Genomic DNA, 26,264 nt, shown 5'->3' on the forward strand with positions numbered 1-26,264 from the left:
ATATGCGGTGGTCATTCCTTGACCTTTCCGCATCCTCCACATTTGGTGGTGACGGGCTCGAACCCCGGTCTAATCAAGAAGCATGTGCTGCGCACTGCTGCTCCTTCCCACCTGGCTACGGAGGTGTCTGCCAAACATGATCAAAAGCCTTTGAGATGTCAAGAGCAACTGCTTGTGTTTCACCGAACTTTTTCCATTGAATTTGTCCATAAATGGGTAACATAATCCAGAATATCACCAGTGGATCGACACTGATGGAATCCATACTGGCGATCGTTGATCACATGGAAGGTTTCTAGGTGTTGTAACAGATGGCGGTTAATTGATTTCTCCATTACTTTAGAAAAAGTAGAAGTAATTGCAATGGGATGATTATTGGATGGGAGCGATTTGTCACCCTTTTTAAGAACTGGCTGGATATGAGCAAATTTCCAAGCAGAAGGAAAAACACCTTTGGAATAAGAAAGTGAAAAGGCTCCTAACTTCTGTTCTTTGAGAAGAACAGACGTTCAGGAGCACAGGTTTTGAGAACACGTGGAGAAATACCATGAGGACCTGGAGCTTCCTTCACATCAAGATTCGTCACAATCCTTTTGATGGAAGACCATAGGAGGCATTGAATAGAGCATGTTGGGAGGTGTTTTACCAGATCATTAATACATGAGTGGAAGAAAAATGGGATGCTAGCAGATCACCTTTATTCTTGGCTGAAGTGACAAAAGAACGATCTGGTTTTGACAGAGGTGGAAGAAAACTCCAGGGGTTCACATCTGGTGACTATGGACTTGGCACACCCAGGATCCTGAGCTGGATATCATCATTCTTCTCTTTCTTGGTGATTCCCTTCTATTTCTAACTCTTGTTCTCTCTCTCTCTCTCTCTCAGGGTACCTTGGAAATTTTTTTTTGGCTGGTGCAGCATAAGCCTCAGGCTTCTCTGCACCATATGGCTAATAATAATAAAGTTGCGGTCAACAGCTTTGGTAAGAGACCAGAATGCTCGGCTATCATTAGGGCAAGAAGCAAGTTTTCTACTCTTAGCCTGTTCAAAATCTAGTTTGGTCTGATTAATAACTACTTTATAATTGTTGCGAGGTTTGGTGTAGGCAGAAAATAAAATTGGAGAATCAGAAACGAGCCAATTACGATATGCAACGTTCATCTCTTGAACAGCCTTAGCACATTTATTGGAAAACCAAAGTTTAGATAATGGACGAGATTTTAAAGTGGAGTGTGGGATAAAGGATTCCATTCCTACAAGAATAATTGCACTGACACGATCTGGGAAACATTGACATCAGAAATTTTGAAACATTTTTCAGACCAAGGAAAAGAAGAAAAGAAGTCTTGCAGGTCATCCCATTTTGCATTCTTGTAATATGAGGTTGGGAATAGCCATGAGCTAAAGGCTCTATTGGAGAACAGACAATCACCAAGTTGTGATCTGAAGTGCCTAAAGGACCACTCACTTCGACGGTGTACTTAGAAGAGTTGTTTGTGAGAGAAAAAGATCAAGCGTGTTGGCTGTATGGTTAGGATTGTCTGGAATTCTTGTAGGTAAATGATGTTGTTTTGGTTTTTAGGAGCATTAGCAACTAAGGCCATATTGCTCCAGGATATGCGGTGGTCATTCCTTAACCTTTCCGCATCCTCCGTATTTGGTGGTGGCGAGCTCGAACCCCGGTCTAATCAAGAAGCGTGTGCTACGCACTGCTGCTCCTTCCCACCTGGCTACGGAGGCGCCTGTGTAGGTAAATGAACAATCTGTGCGAGGTCATTAGTAATTGCAAAAGCCTCAGCATCTTGACCAGCTGGGTCTGTATGACTAGAGAACGAAAGCCAGAGGCAGTTGTGATCATTAAAATCAACAACCAAGGAAAATTACCTCACTGTTAGGAAAGTTGGACTGGAGAAAGTCAAGTTGCAAAGAGAGGAAGTCAAAGAGCTGCATGATTAACAGAGTTGGGAGAATGTTAGAAACAACAGATTAATTTAACAGAATGAGGTAGAGAGATTTTAAGCCAGAGAAGATTGAAAGGGGAGATTCCAAATTACCAAGTCTCTGACAGGGAATACTGGCACAGACATATGCACAAGTACCATCTTTGAGGTGAAAGGGATCATATTGCAAATAATTTGGGCAACTGAGATGAGCAGTGCTTGACTCAACCAATAACTGAGATTCTGTCAGAAAAAGTACATGGGGTTTGGCAGACTAAGTGGAAATGGACATCGTTCAGATTGGAACTGAGACTACGCATATTTGTGAAATGAAGTAGGAAATGTTTGGGAGGTTAAGATCTTTTCGCAGATAAGCTTACTCTATTAGTTTGAGAACTCATGGTGTATTCAATAGTAAGAAAAAGTGGGGGGGGACATGCTGTTTTTTGTTGGATTTATTGGTGCAAGGGCTACTAAGGCCATAATGCACCTATTACAATCTTATTTGGTACATGATTGTTATATTACAAAAGGGATTCAGATCAGATGATATTTGTTTATCATGAGGAAGGCAAAAACATTATTAATATCTTGTCGGTCTCCGAGAATCTGCTGTAAGGGAAGTTTATTAGAGGAATATAGATGTGAGGAGAAAGCTGTTCGTCGTTCTCTCAAGTATAACGGGCATTCAATGATAAAGTGGTTTACTGTTAGTTGAGTTTGACAGTTGCTGAACAGTGGAGGGTCATCCTGAGTGAGTAAATAACTGAGTTAGGTGGGTATGTCCTATTCGCAATCAGGCAAGTACTACTTCTTTCTTTCTTTCTATTGTCTCTTAGGCTTGATAGACACTGCTTGTGATCTTTTTTAATCTGAAAGAGCTTATTGCTTTTTTGTCGCTGCCAAATCGATAGCCATTTTTTTCTAACAGTGCTATGTATGATGTGTCTGAAATCTGTGTAAGGTATCTGCATGTCTGATGTTATTTGACTAGCATTCTTGGCAGCAAAATCCACTTGTTCGTTTTCTATGATTCCAGAATTCCCAGGTATCCAGCAGAAAATTAATTTCTGCCTGTTTGCAAGAAGCTGCACAAACTTGATTTGAATTTGTTATAGTAACAGATGACTGGAAGGAAATTTACACTGAAGAGCAGATACAGCACTTAAGGAATCGGTGTAGATAATGACTTGATAAAAAGACTGTTTTACATTCTCAAGAGCCATCAGGATGGCATACAGTTATGCGGTGTAAGTGCTGCACTCCAAAGGGAGCTGAGCCAACTTTACTGTCTGTCTTGGAACCATCGGTGTAAATCTGGATAAAACTAGAGAACTGAAAAGAGTGAATTGCATGGATCTGCTGAATACTGAAATTTGGAAGTGCATTCTTTCCCCACTGTTGGAAACGTTGATCAACATTGGCCAAGGGTATTTGCCATGGTGGTGCAGCCGTGCTAATATCTAGAATTATGTTATTCATATTTAGTTCCCAGCACATAGTTATGCTTTGTAATCTAATGCCACATGGTTTATTCTGCAAAGGTTTATTCTGGTACAAATTATGCCATTTTGGGGTGAATAGATACTGCCTTATAGGATGATGTGGGAAACTTCTGATTTAAGCTGCATTACTTAATAGCAGAGCATGCCAACGAAGAAATAGGGGTGGTTCTTGTGCTTCCATATAGAGACTCTGAACTGGCGATGTACGAAAAGCTCCCAGTGCAATTCGGAGAGCGTTGTGATGTACTGGGTCGAGCCATTTTAATGCACTTTCTCTAGCTGAGGCATATGCAGGAGACCCATAGTAAAGGCTGGATCTTATGAGAGACCGGTATAAGTGCAGCAGCATGTACCGATCTGCACCCCATGACATAGCAGAAATTGCCCCAAGGAGATTCAGTTTCTTTAGACAGGTTGTACAAATATGCTTAATATGCTCTAAGAAACTAAGTTTTTTATCCAGAATTATTCCAAGAAAGCTAATATTCTGTTGAAAAGTAATTGGATTAAAGTCAAGATGTTAATCGGGATCTGGATGTAAATTCCGTTTACGGCAAAAATGAACTGCTGTTGTTTTTTGTTTTGAAAGTCTATATCCATTATTTTTTGCCCACTGAACAAGCTTGTTAATTGTTCCTTGAAGCTACCTTTCAATGAAACATATGTTTTGTGAGTGGCATGAGATTGCCAGATCGTCAGCATACAGATATGTTTCAACTGTGCTGGGAATAATTTGGTAACTGAATTGATCCTGATGGAGAAGAGCATGGCACTAAGCACAGAACCCCGAGGGACTCCCCCCCCATCTTCTTGCACAAATGTTTGCGAGAGAGCAGAATGAAATTGCTCAAAAAGTTCTGGATAAATTTTGGAAGATGACTACGAAGACCGGATTCATAGAGATAGTGAAGAATTCCATATTGCCAGGTTGTATTGAAAGCTTTTTCAATGTCAAGCCATATCATCACTAGGTGTTCGTTCCTGAGAAATGCATTTTGGATGTTTCCTTCAGCTTTGACCATAAGGTCAAGTGTTGATCTTGTTCTTCGAAATCCATATTGATTTTGACTTAGAATGCTTTCAGTCTCTAGGAACCATGTCAATCTGGCATTAATTATTTTTTCTAATATTTTTCCTCTACAACTAGTTAAAGTTATCAGTCAGTAATTTGCTGGATCTGAATGGTCCTTTCCTGGTTTTGGGAAAGCTAATACAACAGAATGACGCCAACTGGTAGGGTAGTAATCTTTGTCAAAGATTCCTATTATACAGTTTTAGCAGAGCAAAATGGGATCCTTCATTCAAATGATATATCATGGCATAGTACACTCCATCAGAGTCAGCAGCACTATTATTGGATCTTGCAAGTGCACTACGTAACTCTGCCATGGTAAGGGGTACATTATATGGAAGCTGTCGTGAAGTATTGAAATTGAGATTATATTTTTCTGCTTGTACTTTATGTACCTGGAAACTTGGCTAAAATGCAGTTACAGCTGAGATAGTTTCAAATGTTTCACCTAATGTATTAGAAATTTCAAAGGATTGCAGATTTCTTTGTCTTTTAGAAGTATTATTGGAGTGGTTATAGAAGGATATTTTCCATTAATTCTTCGAACTTTAGTCCAAACAGTTCTGATATTTGTGGTTCTGTTTTATAGTGGAGGCATATTTGGAACATGTCTCTTTTTTGCTTATTCATTGTATATGACGATGATTTAGCTCTAGCTTTCTTGAACTGTATGAGATTAGCTGTGGTTGGGTATTTACGAAAAAATAAGTTCCAGTATCTATTCTTCTCTTTTTTGGCATTGCTACAGGCTTCATTCCACCATATTTTTGGGTGCTAGCGGGTGTTCATGGATGATCTGGGTATTCCGGTTTCTGCAGCTGCTATTATTTGCTGAGTCATGTAAGTTATGGCAGAGTCAATGGCGAGAGTCTCAATGGTCTGAATATCTAGATGTGCCAGTTTTTGATATATCTTCCAGTTAGCTTTGTCGAATTTCCAAACAGTTTTTATTTCAGTTTGAGGAGGAGAGTTAGTCGACAGTGTGCATCTTACTGGAAAGTGGTCACTATTACGAAGGCTACCAGTGACCGACCAATCAATAAGCAGAAAGAGGTTTGGCGAGCATATTGAAAGATCAATTGCAGAAGATGACCTTGAGGAAAGATGTACATACGTGTGAGTCCCATTGTTTAATAATGTTAAGTTGTGCCTTTCAAGAAATTTTTCAATTAACTGACCTCTCTTATCAAGGTGTGAGGAACCCCATAAGGGGTAATGCCCATTTCAGTCACCCAGGATACAGAAAGGTGGTGGCAGATGGGTAACTAAATCATCCAAATCTGCTAAAGTTGTTGTTGTTGGTATGAAAGTTTCATGACACAAGGGCACTGTGGCCAATATGTGTCTGTCAGTGTCATTACGTTCATTTTAATGATTTAGGATGGATATATCAAAGTGGTAGGGCCTCCGTAGCCGAGTGGGCAGGAGCGGGAGTGCAGTAGCACACGCTCTTTGAATTAGACCGGGGTTCAAGCCCCTGACTGCTGAATACGGTCGATCTGCCAACCCGCACTGGACCAGCGTGGCAGATTATGGTCCATTTCCCTCAGCATGAATTGTTGAGGAGGCTACCACCCTGCAGTGGGTTGATAATGGCTGCACTTTACTTTTTATATCAAAGTGTATTTATTATTCCTAGATGTTTAATATATATAAAGAGCTCACTTAGGTTTGCTTTGTCACCAAGTACACAAGAGGGTTAGAGGAGCTTGCAAGTTTGCTAATGATTGGAAGGATGTGGTACGAACAGCTGAATAGGCTGGATAATCAATCAGGATGTGCCTTACTGTAAGTTGTATCTGACAGACAGAGCAGAGTGGGGGAATCTTCTCTTAAAAGTAAATGTTTGTGAGTGAGGAAAGTATGCCCAATGTGCAGTCTTGTTAATATAACTTCTTCCTGTCTATTTGTACGTGAGCTAGAATGCCACAAACATAGATTTTTTTTATTCTGCAAAGTTTATTGCACGATTGGCCCCTCCAAAGTTGTTTCCAGATGGAAGTATATTTGGTACGAAATACATCCCTATAATCTGTAAATGGTACAAACTGAAAGTTATGTTGTATATTAAGATCTGGATTTTTTGTGGCTTGGTCTTCATGATTATTTTCTGGCATTCCAGCATGGCTGGGAATCCAACAGATAGACACTTGTTTTCTTGCTTTATGCAAAACTCAGAGTTGTTGTTTGATATGCTGAATCAAGGAATTTGAGGAATATTTGCTGTTCTGTAAAGCTGCTACTGCACTAAGGGAGTCAGTATAGATTAGAGCAGGTAGAAGTTGATGCTTGGTAATATCATCCAGTGCTAGTTTAATAGCATATAATTCTGCTGTGAAAATACTGCAAACATGAGGCAAGGAGACAGATATAATATATTCCGGTAAAACTACAGTGGCACCTACTGAGTTGTTCGATTTTGAACCATCCATGTAAATCTGATGACTGTTTCTATTTTCAAAACCGTGCAGTGCGTGAAGCTTCTGTATAACGATTGGAGAGATCTCTTCTTTATTCCTGTTTGTAAGATGTGATATGGACAAAGGCACAGTCGGAATCCAAGGAGGTTCTGAGTTTATATCTACTGTAGAAATGTGCTGGAAATGTATTTCCCACAATTGAGCTAAGTGTCTGAGACACAGTCCTACTGGGTTATTTTCATTTGGCTTGGAATCATAATTCCTTGTCCATGGTGGATCGTGAATAATGGACCAATTTGGATGTGATGGCCGACTGTATATTTTTGCCGCATACATGCACAGTAGATAATCTCGTCGAAGGTGCAGCAGGGGTTCCGATGCATCTGCATACAGGCTGTAAATTGGTGAAGTTCTAAATGCTTCTAGAGCTATGCGGAGAGCACTTTGGTGAATGGTATCTAGGCAACGTAAGATGCTCCTTCTTGCTGAAGCACATATAGGAGATCCATAATCCAAACGAGATCTAATCAAAGTTTTATATAATAGTAATAATGTGGACCTGTCGGCTCCCCAGGCCACTGAAGATACTGTGTGCAAGATATTAAGTTTTAAGAGGCAACTAGTTTGAAGTCTTAGTATATGTTCATGAAAGTTTAGTTTTCTATCTAATGTTAAGCTCAAGAAGGAGAAATTTTGAACAACAGGTAGAGCAATTTTATTTAAGTATAAGACCGGTTCAGGATGAAAACCATGAATTTTACAGAAGTGTATAACAGCTGATTTTTTCTCAGATATTCTATATCCTTTATTGTTAGTCCATACTTCTATTTTGTTTATGGATAATTGGAGCTGTCGTTCTATTGTGTTCATGCTTTGTGATTGAAATGAAATGGAAAGATCATCTGCATACATATAGATTTCCAATGATGGTGGTATAACCTTTGTGATATTGTTCACACGCAGTGCAAACAGGGTTGCACTTAATACTGAGCCCTGGGGAACCCCTTCCTGTTGTATATATATTGTAGATAAACAGCCTTTATATCGTACAGTCTGTCCTCGTATAGCACGATAGTTGCTTTCCTAGAAACCCTCGTGCAATATAAACAACAGGCCCTATTGGAAAAGTAGGGTTAGGTGCCGACCACCCAAGATTGAACACACATTTGGAACCAAAACATTACCAAACACAATAAATAATCGGGTAATTTTAATCGTTATAAAATACTTACGTATTTTATAACGATTAAAATACGTAATAAAAATAATATTATATTATAATAAAGTATTTTTAGTATTTTTTAATACTAAAAAAGTATTTTTTACGGATAAAATACGTATTTTATTCGTAAAAAATTTATTATATTAAATAAAATAGTCGTAATAAAATACTTACGTATTTTATAATACGTAAGTATAAATTATAATACGTAAGTCGTAATAAAATATTGCTAATGCTTTTGCTTCTATCGTAAGCAAACTTGCTTTTTGTTTGATTTTCTATCCAAACAGATCACAGCCATTCCATCTCTTCCAATTCTTTGTGTCTTAATCTAATGGATTTTAATTACACTTGTTCCTGCTATGAAAGTGGTTTTTATTTTCTCTGCATTCTTTGTAATTCTCCGCGTTGCCTCATTTAGGTCTGTAGCACGTGCAATATCACATGGTCTTTCATTTCGCTCAAAGCGTTTCACAATTTCATATTTTTTCTCTATCGACAGAAGCGGACTGGCCATAAGCCTTATGGGGGAAACCACGGTGGGCTGGAGGCCGGTGTGATTTTGGCCATAAACCGTAATATGAGGCCACTACAAATTTTCCCGGGTAAGAATTTTTGACCCAGTCCGCCTCTGTTTATCGATATTGCTTCTTTTTTTTTTCTCTCTGAATCTGCAGTGTCTTAGCCAGGACGCTTCCTTTTCACACCTTTTAAGTATTTTACTAATTTTTAGGGAATAAAGCACAATTACAAACGAGGTGGCACGCTTGATACACAGAAACAAAGCTGCGCGCGTGTAGCAACTGAATAAACAACACCGTAAAGGCCGAGATACACTATTAACACCTCACATTTTACTAAAGCACATTTCTGGGGGTTACTACCATAAAACAATAAAAACAATTTCCAGTTGCATTTCTGTTAGTGGAATCTGTTATAAACTGGTAGTAAACTCCATCTAATTGCATTTGCGATTATATCGATAGCTGGAATTGTGTTGGTTTTTATGTTATTATGGTGAAATGTGTTTCCCCTTCACTGATATAAAACGCAAATACATTTTCGGAATCTTCTTCGTTCCTATCGTGTTGCATTCAGTTGGGGTGATTCCGCATTCGACTGCCATTTCTTGTAAACACAAAGGCGAATCGTGTATAAGCGAATTCGGTTCGTGTTATATAAGATAACGTTCCCCTATTTATAAATCGTGTATGATCGAATTCGTGTAATGCAAACACGTGTTATAAGAGGACCGACTGTACCTGAAATGTTCTGTCAGCAAGGAATTTTTCTATAAATTGTGGAAGTTGTCCTCTATATACTAATTGAAATAGATCTCGTAGAATTCCGAATCTCCATGTTGTGTCAAAAGCTTTTTCAAGATCTAGATTTACCATCATCATATGCTGCTTTCTTATAAATGAGTTTCTAATATTTGTTTCCACTTTGACATGTAGATCAAGTGTCGATCTATTTTTTCCAAATACAAATTGGTGGGGTGATAAAACATCATCTTTTTCCAGCAACCATGTAAGTCTATTATGCACCATTCTTTCAAGGATTTTTCCTAAGCAGCTGGTCAGTGAAAATGGGCAATAATTATATGTATAGGAAGGTTGTTTTCCGGGTTTGGGAAATGCAAGGACAATTGCATGCCGCCATATGGATGGATACAGGTTGTTCAGAAAAATTCTATTATATAGAGCTAGTAGGATTTCCAGATAATCAGAGTTTAGGAGTTGGATCATAGTATAATGAATGCCATCGAGACCTGGTGCGCTATTAGGCAATTTTTTAATGGTTGTAAGTAATTCCTCTTTTAGAAATGGTAGATTATAGGGATGAGATGTCTCGGTAGAGAAATTCAACTTACTCTATTCAGCTTGTTCTTTATATTTTTGAAAGTCAGTGTTGTGGCTTGTAATTGCTGATATGGAAGCGAAAGAGTCAGCCAGAATTTCTGATATCTGCTCTGTTGCAAAAACGTTCTGTCCTTTCCGATGGAAGATTGGAGATTGTGTGCTTGGATATCTTCCACTTAAAATCCGAATTTTTTTCCACACCAAACCAGGATTCTAGTTCCTAGTAAGTGTGGAAACAAACACGATCAAAGAATTTTTCTTTGCTTTTTTTCTGAATTCTCCTCACTTCAGCTTTGGCTTTTTTATATGCAATCAAATTGAGGGTAGTTGGATATTTTCGGAATCTATTCCATGCACAATTTTGTTTCGTTTTTGCTGTTGCACATTCTGCATTCCACCGAGAGTTGTACCGTGCCTGCTTTGCCTTACTTATTTGAGGTATTGTAGCTTTGGAAACTTCTAATAATTGATCGTTGATATATAAGACAGCATCATCTATTGGCAGGGATTCTATTAATTGCTTATCCAGTTTGATTAATTGCATATATTTACTCCAATTAGCTTTTTTAAAATTCCATACTGTTCTGGTTCCTTCTGTAAGAATCGATTGTGTCTGTATGGAACATACTATCGGAAAATGATCTCTGTTGTAAGGATCATTCAACACGAACCATTCTATACTAGGATAAATTGATGGAGAACATATTGTTAAGTCTATTGCAGAGGTGATACCTGCACCCAAACTGATATAAGTGTGAGATCCGGTATTCAGTAAATTCAGTTGTTGATCATCTATGAAAGTTTCGATTATGTTACCTCTACTGTCTGTGTCAGCAGATCCCCACAAATGATGGGCATTCATATCTACCATAGGGCAATAGGGAGGTTGAAGCTGCATAGTAAGATCATTTAATTCCGATCTGGAGAGAGGGATATTTGGTGGAAGATAAATGGACGAGATTGTGATAGAAATTCCGATAGCTATTCTTACTGCTACTGCTTCTAAGTTGGTTCTTAATGTTGTTTGCTTAGCTGGTATATGGGTATTCACCAAAATTGCCACTCCTCCTTTGGCAGTTCTGTTATCATTCCTGTCTCTCCGGAAAAGTGGATAATTTTGAAATGTGGGTGAAGACTGAAGTGTTAGATGGGTCTCCTGAAGGCAAATGCAGGCCGGTTTATACTGCTGAATAATATCTTTTATTTCATCTAATTTTCCATGTAAACCACGACAGTTTCATTGTATAATAATATGTTGCATTATTTAGGTCTCAGGACGATTTGTTGAATCTGACTGCGCTTTTGAGTTTTTTCGTTTATCATATTTGGGTCTATGTTTCTTCGGAAAATTAGGATGAGGTGTATCAATATCTTCTGCAGGGTGTAGTTCTAGTACGTTCTCTCTCTGTTCATCAGTATCCATTTGGTCTATGTTTGTTTGTTTCTGTTCACACAGTTTACTCGTTGCTGTTTCCTTTGTTTTTTGAAGATATTACTTCTGATTTCTGCTTTCCAGGCACGGAAGTATCCTGCTCTTTACCACTGGATGTTTCTTGTGAAACTGTTTTTGTCATCAATATTACTTTACTCCAGTCTATAATTTGATTTAGAGGTACTGCTACCTCCGTTTGAGTGGCTATAGTTTGCTGTCGTTTCACTGCTGAAGCATAGGAACGTGAAAGATTTGGTTGCAAGTATCTGTTTTCTTGCTTCCGGATAAGACACTTTATTTTCTACTTTGTATTTTTGAATTTGCTTTCCCAATACCCACATTTTGCATGTCTTCGAAAAAGCAGGATGATTTTCGTGACAATTGGGACAGAGTGGTGTAGCGGATGTGCAGTTTGCTTGATTGTGGTCTTTTGATCCACGGAGTGGACAGATGGGATCACTGCAACATGTCGCCTGAGAGTGTCTGTATCGCTGACAGTTGTAACACCTTATTGGATTTGGTATATATGGTCGGATTTTGAAATTTAAATATCCTGCTTTAACTGAATGGGGAAGAGAAGGATTGTTAAAGGTGAGAATTACTGATCGGGTTGGAATGAGAATTCCGTCTTTCTTCATCATTATCCTCCTAACATGTATCACTTGTTGTTCTGTTAGCTCGCGCAGTAGTTCTTCCTCTGAAACAGTCAAAAGGTCCCATTTGGTAATAACACCTTTTGATGTATTCAGGAAATTATGTGGGATAATTTCAACTGGTAGTCGTGCAAAAGTTTTCGTTTTTAGCAATTTTTCCAATTGATGACTTAGTGAGGTTTCTACTAAGAGATCACCTGATTGTAATTGTTTTATCATTTTTGGTGATCCAACCATGGACTCTATAGTCTTCTGAACTAAGAAAGGGGATAATTTCCCAACGGGTTGTGATGATAACGAACGTATCACCAAAAAAAAAAAAAGGGACAGAAGGCTCAGAGCTGTTTATTTTCATTCTCTTAGCCTGAGACATGTTCAGCTGTAAGTCATCACATTTATTGGAGCTAACTTTCTCCAATCTTGTGTTGTTAGTTTTTTGGTCCACTTTCAACTCCTTTTAGTCCTGGGTGATGTCTTTTCACTCAGGTCCAGCCCCACCACGGGGAGGCAGGAGTAGTGCCACCAAGTGAGTAAAATAGAAGGTTAGTACACAGAAAAATTAAGAAAAGTTATTTTCCTTTCTGAAACTTCTTCCTTATGCTTTTAAGAAAGAGAACTCTTATTATATATTTGAATAACGGAAGAAAAACGTGTGAACTCAAAGTGAAAAGCTTATCTCTCTAATATAATCGCAGTAGAAGTCGCAGGGAAGATTGCTTGGCCTCAAGATTCGCTTGGCACCCGTTTCGCTTGTATGAAATAATTGGGCGAAAGGTATAAGGAAACAACTGTTACTGCTATCTCAACCATAACTCTAGCAGCAATTGCTTCTAAAGTTGTTTGCAGTGGGACAGGTCTGAAAGGAGTTTTCGAGTTTACTATGGCACCTTGTGTTCCACTTTGTATCTTTGTATATTCTTTTCTGTCTGCCACTGGATGCACTCCTTTGAAAATGCTGAATAATTTCCCTTACAGTTTAGCAGTATCGCATTTCAGTGGTACAGTCTATGTGACCATGTTCTTTCAAACCACAGGAGGCACAGGTGGTTATACCCCTGCAGATTGCTTGCGAGTGTCCAAATTTTTTTGCATTTAAAACACCGGACTGGGTTTGGAATATAAGGTCAAATTTTGCACCTTAAATATCCAGCTTTAACAATTGTTGGTAAAATTGACGTTTTAAATGTAAGGATGACCATTTGGGTAGGAGTAAAAATCCCATCTTTCTTAATGACTATCCTTTTGGCATTTATTACATTTTGATTGCCTAATTCCTGAATGATCTTCTGTTCAGATACATTAAGGAGATCCCACTCAGCTATTACCCCTTTAGTGGAATTTAGGGTGGCATGCGGGGTAACCTTTGTGGGAATTTCACCAAAAGTCGATGTTTTTAATAGTCTTTGTGAGTGCTTATTCTCATTCATCTCCACTAGGTCTCCAGATTTTAATCTCCGAACCATTTTTGGAACTCCAGCCACATTTTCAAGACATTTCTATATTAAGAATGGGGAGAGCTTATTCAAAGGATTATCAGTTAAAGAATGTAGTATCGGAAAAAGAGGAGCAGGGGTTTGTGTTCCTTCTTTTTTCCGCCATTTTGCATTACATGCATTTAAGTCATCTCTGTTTGAGAGATCTGGATCATGAGATCTGTAAGTTGCATGTCTATTAATGTCCATCTTTGCTCCTTTTTGTCCTGGGAGAGTGGTTTTCTTCTCCCAGGTTACCAGCCCCGCCATGTGGAGGTAGGAGCGGTGCCACTGGTGACTGAGCAGTTTAGAAAGTTAGTTAGGTTAGTATGGATTATATAAATATATAATCCCTCAGCATGAATTGTTGAGGAGGCTTCCATCCTGCAGTGGGTTGATAATGGCTGCAGTTTACCTTTTTTTTTTATGTAAATATATATGCAAGGAAAGAAAGGTGTATTTCCTTTCTGGATTCTACTTCGAAGCTTTTAAGTAAAGAATCACTTATGAAAATCAGGAAGAATAGAGATGCTGGAAAATAAATAACTAATCCACTAAGAAAGAGCACTCTATGTATCACACAAAATATCGCTTGGCACTCGGGGCCGAACATGCTGTATGAAGTAATGAAATTTTTGGATATGGCGTACACGTCGTAAGAATATACCTAGATCCTTGACATAATGTAGCCTCGACAATGCCCCTGTATACACACTACTCAGACTCTCTCCAGTCACTATCTGGCAGAGTAGAGGTAGCAGCTATACACTAGCTTTAGGAGGCTTCTGGATCAGCTATACTCTAGCTGATCCGGAAGCCTCCTAAAGCATTATCAATAGGTTCGGTCCGGTGTACTAACTAGCAATTGGCCTGCGAACACCGTTTTAGAGCTGTACCTCAAAATGTCAGAAAGCTTGGATCTCGCCATGATGTTTATCATAACCTCAGAAGTCACATCAGTCATACTGCATGATGGAAGAGATGGGGAAGGGTTCACCGGAACTTAGCTCTGGAGACTAAACATGGATTCCACCACTTCAAGCCTCCAATAAGCAAAGTGGTGGTATTGCACCAGTTGATGAGAGTTATCTACCACCTAGAATTGCCTGGTAACACAGAGGGGGCGACATTTCTCCATGTGGTGTGGGCACCACACCTCGAACCCTGCTTACGTTAGTTTACACCTGGGGGTCACCCATGTGTGCTTGTGCATGGAGGTTATACCCAGGATTATTAACAGTCCCACCGTCATGAAGATGCAAGCAAAGGATTTGGCTGTCACAGACCGCCCGGACTTCGCTGAAATTGGGTCCACTTGACTTGAATGTCATCCAAATATCAGTTCCATCAGCGTTTTAGACTCCCAGGTAGCAAGTACAGCTTGTCTGACATTTCTAAGAGAATGTCTGTGACAACCTCAAGGACAAATAGGTGAATAGGGGAAATAGGATGTTTCATTATAAAAATGGGTATGTTACTCTATTCTGTACAGACTGAGCCACAATGGGAAAATCTGTATAACACACAATGGTCTGCCAACTGGCCCTTTGGTATTTGTATCTGAGGGCTCTTGAACGAGCTAAAAATGACAGTAGATGGATTGCTGAATCACCTGGGAGATCAAAATAATGGATGTCTTTTAATGATTGAAATTTCTAGGCTGGGTTGTGAATTTTCAATATCAAAGAAAACTAACCAGATGTTCATATTTTATAAAGGTGCAAGCAAAGGATTTTTTATAAAAACAAATATCACGAATATTTGTTTTGAGTCTAATTAAATAAATCCTGAATACATCATCCCAGGACAACCTGTTTGAAGAGATAAAAGTGACATTTTCAAGCTGAGTGCAACACATCACTTTTACTTCCTGCCTCAACAAGATAACTGGTCTGGGATGATGTACTCAGGATCAATAAGCTAGTGGGTTCACCTAATTTCTGATTTTGCACTGCATGGCAAATACACTAAATTTCTATGGTGGAAGCCTGGAACCTAGGCTCTGGGTTCTGGATCTCAGTGGTGATAATTTGGAGGACCAGCAGCATCACTAGGAAGTCCTCTCACCACATCGAGGGGGATTCAGGCCAAACCTATATTTTATATCTAATGTTATTCTATATCTACATCTAATGGTCATTCTATATGGAACATTATAACTCTATATTATAAAATATTCTCCGGTCCCACATAGTTCATTTAGTAGATAAAGTTAAAATGTTAATCTGGCCTGTGAGCACTGGAACTTAGTGATGCTTATCTGAAAGCATCAGTAATAGGGCCTACATACAGGTGTCCACACTAAGGGGAGAATGAAAAAGTGATACACCTTAAAAATAACAACAAAAAAAAAACAGCAGTGAAAAGATATTAAAAGTTGCCCATGTATCAGAATTTTATTTAGAAAAAAAAAGAACAGGTTCTCACCTCCATTGTAAGCTCTTCTAGAGACCAGCCATTAGCTTGAGCAACATACTGACGTGTAGCAGTAATGTATGCTTCAGGATTGAAAAGTCCACCTAACCATACATACAAACCCTGAAATAGTTAATCACAGAAGTAAATAATAATTCATTTTACTATAAGCATTGTTAATAAGTAAAACTATTAAATTCAAAGTTAATTCTTCAACAGCGAAAAAAATTAACACGCTCACTGTGCCATGATGCAAATATGCAGCATGGGGTTTTTAATCCATTTTGAGGGCAAACCACCTGATTTTAAGAAATTTTTTCTTTGGATTTGAGAGGTGAAAACCAAGTTATTTTTATCAAAAAGCAACCTTTGTCAGCAGTTGGTTGATTCAGCCATAGTCCAAAGGAAGCCCAAAAAAAAGTATCTGCCTTCCCCAATCCAGACTGACTCAATCCTATGGTTTTCAATCCTGAGTCAAAAATGTCATTGGTGAAGTCAGCAGACGGTGTTAATCTTTCTACAGTCAGAGTTCACTCAGTGAATCATCCAACTCTGAATTTTCTAAAAATAACAATCTATTTGGAAATTACCTAAATCAAATTTTCTTCTTGAAATATTATTACAGGTAACCCTCGTATAACATACGATTCACACTACATGAGATTTTATAGGTTCCTATAAAATCTCATGTAGTGTGAAATCGTGTTATATGGGACTAAGAACTAGTACAAAGGGGGGGGGGGGGTTACAAAAGCTAACAAAAATACACTATTTTTTTTTATAACTACCAGAAACTTCATTTTTATTAAAAATAGTAATAACTGAACAAAAGTCTTACAAACTACGATACATAAATGTCAGATAATGCAAGTTCATTACTTTTCTTCCTCTTCATTGCTGCTAAGCACAATCAAACAAGAATGTTTTCTCTGTTGAAGATAATCTTCGCCTTCTGAACTTTCTTCTGCAGTATCTAGATTGTGTATCTTCTACTCTCTTTAAAAAATCAGTAATCTGGGTTTGTTTGCTTTTGTGCTCGATAGATCTTTGTAAATTTCATGGTATGGAGCTAAGCATGTTTGAAGCTCCCTTTTGAACTTTGTACTCCTTTCAGTCGAAGGATCTGCATTCAGAAAATAAGATTCTAATTGCTCGGCTAAGTTCATGCCTTCCCGTATGATTTTTAGTGTAAAAATTTGGAACTTCACAATTTATCTGCACTAGCATCCTCTGAATTGATTTGGTTTACCTCCGATGTCATTTCTACCAAATACCCTTCGCCAGCCTTTTTTCTACCAGTACTTTTTGAACATCTTCAGTAGTCATATCATCAAACCTTCTCCTCCTACCGACTTAGTAAGTTCTACTATCACACTGATTCTGTTTTCTGCCAGTTCAACCATATTTCCCGAGTGAACTGACTCTAGCCATACATTTTTCCAACACGCATTTAATGTTGACAGTTTTAATTCTTCAATTAAAAAACGTTTCATGCCTTCATCACTTTAATAGATTCGGAATCAAATTTTTCCAAAATCCATTGTAAAAATTTTAATGTAATGAGTTTTAAAGGTAGATATAACTTGATCTAATGGCTGAATTAAAGAAGTTGTATTAGGTGGCAGAAACATTACTTCAATGTTTGAATGACTTAAAATCTTTTGGATGGCTTGGCGTATCACCCAATAGTAATAAAACTTTGGAATCTAGATTTTTTTTGCTTTAAATAGTTTTCCACAGCTGGCACAAAACAATTTAGAAACCATTCTTTAAATAAATCAGCAGTTACTCAAGCTTTTTGATTTGCTTTCCAGTATACTGGTAACATGTTTATATTTACACCTTTCATTGCACAAGGATTAGAGGATCTATGTTTGTTTGTTGTTATTTGGTTTTTAGGAGCATTAGCAACTAAGGCCATATTGCTCCGGGATATGCATTCCCTGACCTTTCCGCATCCTCTGTATTTGGTGGTGATGGGCTTGAACCCCAGTCTAATCAAGAAGCATGTGCTACGCACTGCTGCTTCCCACCTGGCTACGGAGGCACCTAGAGGATCTATAAACTAGCATAGGTTTTATCATGTAGTCTCCTGATGCATTACATGATCTTTTGATGCTTTAAAAACCTGATGCAGTTTTCTCTTTTTCTGAAATAAACGTTCTGTTGGTATTTTTTCCCACCAAAGACCTGTCTCGTCAGCATTGAAAACTTGATGTAGTGTGTATCTGGGATCTTCAATATTTTTTTGAAATTCCTCTGCATACTTCTTGGTAATTCATTATCAGTCGATGCATTCTCCCCTTTGAATTATTATGTTATGTAATGAGAAGAGGTTTTTAAATCACTCAAACCAACGTTTACTGGCAACAAACTCTAGGTTAACAGAGGAATCTCCATTTTATTTTAAATGGTTATAAATTTTTAGTGCCTGTTTGTTTAATTACACTGTCTAATGGAATCCATTTTTTACTACTATCGTCAATCCAAATACTGAATGCTTTTTCCATTTTCTCAATTATTGGCACTTGGGAATGAGCTGTCATATTTTCAGAAATGAAAGATCCTTCAGCAACAGCACTTATAATTTTCTGTTCATATTTCTTTATGGTCTGGATTGTTGCTTCATTTTAATTTAAACTTTTTGCAATGTATGATATCTTTCTCCCTTTTTTAAGATGATCAAAAATTTGTATCTTTGATTCTATAGGAATAAAGTTTCTTTTGAGTGGTGCTTTTTTACTTTCCTTAGGCATGCTTTAGGGCAGAAATTTAATTCACAACAAAGAAATTATTCCAATATAGTCCTTAGAAACAAAGTTTAGTAATACACACCTGGAAAAATTTATAAATGATCAAATAAAAACCAAAACAACCTTACAAAAATTTTTAAATTCGCGAACTTCATGAGTTGAAGTCAATTTCTTATGATCTCAAACAAGTACAAGTTCAATAGCACAGAACCTAACATGGAGATTTCCCAACAAAAAAAAAAAAAAAAAAAAAAACCAGAAATTTCCCAATAATTTTTTTTGCATAATAACTAGGGAGTCAACAGTGGGGATTCACAAAAAAAAGAATGGAAATGTTGGAAAAATTACATCCAACATAATAGCAGAGTTTCACCCGCACAAAAATACCGTGTTATGCAAGGATTGCTGCAATTTTTCAATTGTGTCAGAGCGAAACTGTGTCATAGAAGTACTGTGTTATATGGGGGTTGTCTGTACTAAACAAATGAAATGCACCACATCCTGAAACAATCAACTGAAAATGTAAAGCAGTCAGATTGACATTTTTAGTCAATTTTTATAGCAAATAAAGTTAAAAGGGCACGATATGTTTGTTTGAATAAACATGCACAAACTGGTGGGAGAATCAAGGGAAGATCACTCCAACTTCTTCACAACTATGTTTCAGCTCTATTTTCACACATGAAGCTGATATCTGGTACTGCAGGAAATAATCCAGATTCCTCTGATGTTAACATGGAATCTGGCTTGTGGGCAAAGGATCTCAGTGATGCTTATCTGGGAGCACCAATCAGGTAAGTGACATTTTCAGTCAATTTTTATAGAAAAAAAATTAAACAGGCACAATATGTTTAATTTTATGGGCTTAACGGGCTTGTTTGTATTCTTATTGCTGCTTTTACAAGCAGACTTAAATAATACAAAATCCTTTTTTTAGGAATGTGCACCTAATTATGATCTGCCATGACACAGAAAAGAGTTTGATATAATATGCCAACAGGGCATTCTTCAAGATCTCCATAACTATGGAGATCCTGAAACCAAGTTTAATTCAAAATTTTCTGAGTCAGAGAACCTTTCAAGTGAAATATCAAAATGAACTGTCGCAAATGTATATTCATTAAGGAGTCCCTTAGGGCTCAGTTCTTAGTATAACTCTGTTTCAATAAAAATAAATTCTGTTATAAAAGAATTGCCAAACACACATGAAACATATCTTAATATAGACAATCTCATGCCATTCACAAAACACAAATATGAATAAAAGAAAACTACAGGGTTCGATTAACAAAATAGAAATGTGGACAAAAAGCGATGGATATAGAATATTACAGAAGAAAACAACAGCTACATTGTTGTTGGAAGCATGGAACACACCCAGATCCAGATATAAGATTAGCAAATAACATTTCCTTGGCTTGATTCTTGATATAAAAAAACAAAACAAAAAACAGCTGCTTTGAATTCTTTCTACAATAATGTGGCAACTGATTGATTGATGTATATATTACTACACATATACTACCTGGATCAGAATAACACTGAACTATGGATCCCACATGCACAGCTCAGACAGATCAAGCGTTTTAAAATGACTCAACTCCATATGCACAGTGTTCTTTATAAATTGCTCTAAGTATATGTATATATTACTATACTTATACCATAACTTGCGGTCTCCGTAGCCAAGTGGTGAGGAGCAAGAGTGGTAGCACATGCTTTTTGAGTATACCTGCATATTTTCACCATAACTTGATCAGAATGAGGCTGAACTACAGAGCCCATGTGCACAACCCAGATAGATCAAGTGTTTTAAAATGGCTTGACACAACACACAATGTGCTTTATGAATTTCTCTAGGCAATACATTACCAACAGAACATTACCATTACAAACCTTATATATACAGGGTTAGTCAAAATGTTAACAACTTGGACAGTTTAACAGTTTAATTGAAAGTAACTATATATTTTTCTGTAAGAAAAAGATATCAAATGAAAGCATAAATATCAAAGTTTTTAACAGCTATCTTACAATCCTTTAGTATGGCCTCCACATGTGATCTGTCTTATGACCCTTCACGCATCAATGTGGTAATAAAATTCATGCCACACTTTCTCCAGCATATTGTTGTCAATCTGAATGATATCTGCAGCAATACTTTCTTGCAAATCTTGCAAAGTGACAGATAAGGGCAAACACCAAATATTTCATAAACCCCATAGACAAAAATCTAAGGGAATGAGGCCTGGTGATCTCAGTGGCCAATGAAGTAAAGGTTTGTCATCACAGGAAGCATGGTCAATCCAGGAGCAGGAATAACTGTCATTCAGAAACTTTTGCACTTCCCTGTGGAAATGCGTTTTTTTTTTATGAAAACCATAAACACAAGAGGTATGAGAACCTATACTACTTAGTACCATGCATGGGTTGGAGGCTGAGAAGATGAAAGAAGATATTTGTTGACATTAGACTTGAACTTCAGCAGATTGTAATTTTCAGGAAAAACATATTAAGAAAAGTTGTCCCAGAAAACAGAAGTTGAATGAATCAATAAGGAAGAAGAAAAGTTGATTATTTGAGTTTGAAGTTGGACAGTAAAAGGATGTTGACCATTTGCAGCATGTGTTCAGACTGCTTTGAAAGAGAGAGAGAGAGGGAATTATAGACACCAATTCAGAAGAACAGTGCCCATGGAAGTATCTATATAAAATATAGATACTTCCATGTAGCAGAAACAGAACGTCTATGAGACAGAGTGAGAGACTCTGTTAGAGATGAGTCATTTATTAACCTAATTTCCCTCTCCTGAATGGAATCTAGAAGCCTGAGAGAACAATATGGGAACAATATTCCATGGTAGGGCAGATTTGTGATTTGTACAGAGTAGACAGCTGTGTGGAAGTTGGTTGACTGGTTTAGTGTTTATTGGCACATCAGCAGCACAGGCTATAATGTGCTAACAACAGTAAATTTAAATCAAATAGTAATAAAATTGGTAAAAGACAGAACAGTAATTAAAGATTACAGTGACCCATTAAAATTGGTCACTGGTTTGCAAGTCATATAAAATGATCATAAGAGTATAAGCAAAATATAAATACAGAAAAAAAGTATATATAATAAAAGGGTATATGTTAATTAATTTTAAAAATGAAATAATAGCCAATACATTGTCGTTGTCAGATAGTATTTGACAGTGTATAGGGCTCAGTCAAATGGTTAAAAGTGGTAAACGATATGCACTGTTCATGTCTAAAACATGGACATTCGGTTAAAATATGTTTAATTGTTAAAAAGGTGTTGCAATCCTCACACATAGGAGGTGTGAGCATTGCAACACCTGTCCTCAGCAGAAAAGTGTGTGCAAGATAATTATGTCATCTTATGCAGAGGTGAGCAAGAACAACTTCCTCTCTATGGCTCCTGTGCAGACTAGACTGCCATGTTTGAATTACAGGCCTTAATCTATAGAACTTGTTTATGGCCTGACCATGCCATGATTTTTGCCATTGGGAATGTAGTATGTTTCATATCATTTGCCTGTAGTCTGTATATTGGACCATCAGGCTGTGATTTCTTTGGGATTGTGCTGATCTGGCTGCAGCATCTGCCAGATCATTACCCCTGATCTCCAGTATGGCCCATGATCTAGCAGAAGCAGATGTCAAATGCAGATTCAGTAAGAAAATGCAATTTCAGTCAAGCCCTGGACAGGACTGGATGAGGATCATATTTCATCATTGATAGAGCCTGTAATGCACTTAAAGACTCTGCTGTGTACATATCGCAGTCATTTGGAATCTTCTTAGATATTGTGCAGGGTTGGAAGACTGCAACTGATTTTACAGATGACTCTGACTTCAAACCATCTGTAAAGACCGGCAGAAAATCAGAGTAGGAATATTGACGGGGGCAGCATTGTAGGTAGACAGAAATAGTGACTGACTTTCTCCCGTTAATAACGGAAAAGTTGCATGATAGAAAGTGGGTATGCTAGGATGGAAGGGGTTGCCTTGGTGACCGGCGGGCAACATTGTCTACTGTAATGTCAAGTTCTCTGAACAGCTCCTGGACATGAATACCAAAGGGGTCTTTGGCAGTCTTACGGCTGTTATACAGATTTTCCCATCGTGGTCGGAAAGCAGATGTCCACATAGGGTTGTCTGGCAGGGAATTCAGTTTAAAAGTATATCTGAGTGACAATTGCTTCTGTCAAAGCGACAAAGATGGTTCATTTGCTTCAACATAGTAGCAGTACAGATGGCTTGATGGCAAATTGGATCTAACCACCATAGTACACTGTTTCTAGCTGATTAATACACTTGGGACCCATAATCTTATTTCGATTAGACAAGTGCATGATAGAGGCAGAGTAAAATACAACAGTCTGCTCCCCAATTAATAGAGGAGATGGAGCGTAAGAGTGTGCACTTTGTCAGAAGTTGGTAAAAATGTTAACTTATTATCAAATATGAGCCCAAAGAAATTTGTCTCTACTGCTACCGGAATAATGTTTTGTCGAAGTTTGAGTTCTGGTTCAGGGTGAAGGTTCCATTTGTGACAAAAGTGTATGCAAACAGTCTTCTGAGACAAGAAGGTTTGCTATCAAAGACAGAATTAACTTTGACAGCAAAAAGAATAACACTAAGGACTGACCCTTTGGGAATGCCTTCTTCTTGGCAGAAAGGTCGAGAGAGAGAGGACCCCACCCCGAATTCCAAATTTCCAAGCTGTGTCACATGCTTTTTCCATATCAAAGAATACTGACATCAGGTGCTTGCATTTGAGGACAGCATATTGGATGGATGTTTCCAATCTTATTAAATGGTTGAGTGTTGACCTGTTTTTTTCGGAAGCCACACTGAATTCTGGAAAGGAGGCCATTTGCTTTTAAGTACCATATGAGGTGGGCATTGACTATCCTTTTTAGGATTTTGCATAGACAACTTGTCAGAGCAATTTGGTGGTAATTGGTCGGATCCTTCCCTGGCTTGGGAAAAGCAAACATGATTGCCTTATTCCAGGAGTATTGAAATTGATCTTCAAGATAGATCCTGTTGTACAGAAGGAACAGTCGATCCATATATTCAGATGAAAGGTGTTTAATCATCTCATAATGGATGTCATCTGGCCCAATGGCGCTTGCCTGGGATTGAGATAGTGCCACTTTCAGTTCCAACTGTGTGAAAAGCTGATTGTATGCCTCAGAGTTGTTTGAGGAAGCTTAAAATACTGTTTTTCACCTTTTTGTTTGAAAGCCAGAAACTCAAAGGGATATGATGTTTCAGCAGACACTTTAGGTAGAGTGTTTGCAATTGCAGTTGGGTCCGCAACTGCACATCTATTATATTCCAGGATCGATGTAGCATACAATGTGTATCTGCTTTTCATTTTCCATACTTCATCCCAGACAAGCTTAGGGGATGTAGTGTGGGTGATGGAAGGTGTGAAGCGATTCCACGATTCTGATGTGCAACGTAACATGCTTTGGCACATGCATGTTACGTGCTTGTTTTTAGCCTTTCTTGCTGCTGTGCATTTGGCATTCCACCATGGTTTTGCAAATAGTGGAAACCAGATTGATGTCTTCAGAATTCCTATTACAGCTGCATGGACAATACTTTCTGTGATGTACTTCACTGCGTCATTAATTGGCTCATTTTTGACTTTGTCAATATTAAACGATGTTTGAAGGCATCCCAGTCATCATCACTGACAGATGGCATGGTCTCCATTTACAGAGGGTGGATATCACAGGGAAGTGATTGCTACTATACAGGTTGTCTTCACCCTCCCATGTACTAATAGGAAGGAGAAAAGCGGAGCATACAGAGATCGATCACAGTAAATGTACAGGTAGGCATGTGGAAAAAGGTGTGATGTTAATATAAAATGATGCTTGACCACCGAACTGACATTAGGAATATTATAGTTGGTTAATATCTTATTACATTCAGGCTTGTACATACTGTACAAACAATATCCCCTAGCCTCTCTAGTGGGAAAACTTATGCCCACTGATTGGCTACCCAAGGGGGTATTAAGTTTTATAGTTAAAGTTTTTTGCATTTACATTTTTTACTTTTTGTTGTATATTTTTTACATATTATTATATAATAACATTACTCACTAAAACACATGATGCATACTCCCAGACCTATGTCCAGGGTACTACTATAGGAACGGGTTCACAACCACAGACTGCCTGAGTACTCCTATATTCCCCTTGTTCCAATTACGTTTTACTGTTCACACCCCCTTAAATTTTTATTTCTCGTGTGCCATTAGGTTGACCGAACGCAAAATCAAGATGCTATCACTCACTTTTTTTGTCTCTAACAAAGTTGGGCATCTTTTTATGCTACTTTGTCAGTTTAATATCTTTCCTCTATCCCCTATAACATGTTATAAATACTCCAGGGCCTAATTTGCTAATTCTTTTGTATGCCAAAGCAGCTCAACTTGATGGTTGCTTCCCTCTGTCCATCTCCCCGACACCTGCTTGGAACCACAGTAAGTTGTCTTTCTTTGTCTTGGTCTTTCATTCTAAATTCCTCTTGCTTAGATTACAACATATTCTTCTCTTTCCTTTTTTTCGTCTCTATCAGGTGGACTATGAAATATACATCAACTTCTCACTTACAGCCACATTTTATTTGGTTTTCTGCATATGTTTTTTCAATTTGGTTTCATTATTTTAACCACATGCTATGTATACTTTATATCAGAAACAGAGGTCTTGATGCTGGCTGCTGACCCATGACGAAGAAGTTAAAATCATCGGATCAATAGCGTTAAGTACTACTGGTAATATTACTTTTATTTTTCAGGTACCTAATGATTTATTCCATTGTTACGACTTCTGGTTTTGTCAGCTTTTCTGCATTTCTTCTCAAATCTACTTATCTACAATCCAGTATGGTTTTGTTTGTTTGTTTTGTTATTTGGAGCATTAGTAACTAAGGCCATATAGCTCTGGGGATATGCGGTGGTCATTCCCTGACCTTTCCGCATCCTCTGTATTTCATGGTCATGGGCTCGAACCCCAGTCTAATCAAGAAGCGTGTGCTATGCACTGCTGCTCCTGCCCACCTGGCTACGGAGGCACCATCCAGTATGATCAGTGGGTATTTATACTATTTCTCGTAGTGCCCCTAGTCCATAAACCATCCTATTATCACTAAATATCATTCTTTATTTTGCTGTAAACATTCAATACAACCTCTTATTATTAACACACACACACACACACACACACACACACACACACTGATGAGCCAAAACAGTATGACCAACTACCTAATATGATGCTGGTCCTCCACGTGCAGCCAAAACAGCTCGTGCCCAGCGAGGCATGGACACTACAAGATTTCTAAATGTGTCTTGTGGTATCTGGTACTAACTCATAACCAGCAGATTCTTTAACTCCTGTAAGGTCCGTGGCTGAAACACCGCAGATTGGAGTTGCTGTTCCAACACAAACCACAGATGTTCGATGGGATTGATGTCTGGGGA

At 38.0% G+C, this 26,264-nt stretch overlaps 1 protein-coding gene across 2 annotated transcripts in view; it reads right to left on the reverse strand.

The window, feature by feature from the left end:
• Dhc64C (dynein heavy chain, cytoplasmic) overlaps positions 1–26,264 on the reverse strand; it is a 1,460,071-nt gene that overhangs the window by 51,336 nt on the left and 1,382,471 nt on the right. For both annotated transcript variants that reach the window (XM_090376486.1, XM_090376487.1), the window contains exon 87: positions 16,006–16,116. In XM_090376486.1, the coding sequence (XP_090232612.1) occupies positions 16,006–16,116 (111 nt within the window). The remainder of the gene's footprint in view (positions 1–16,005; positions 16,117–26,264) is intronic.

The sequence above is a fragment of the Mastigoproctus giganteus genome, chromosome 6 (assembly GCF_048544385.1).
Source record: "Mastigoproctus giganteus isolate SK-2022 chromosome 6, ASM4854438v1, whole genome shotgun sequence".
NCBI classification, from domain to species: Eukaryota; Metazoa; Arthropoda; class Arachnida; order Uropygi; family Thelyphonidae; genus Mastigoproctus; species Mastigoproctus giganteus.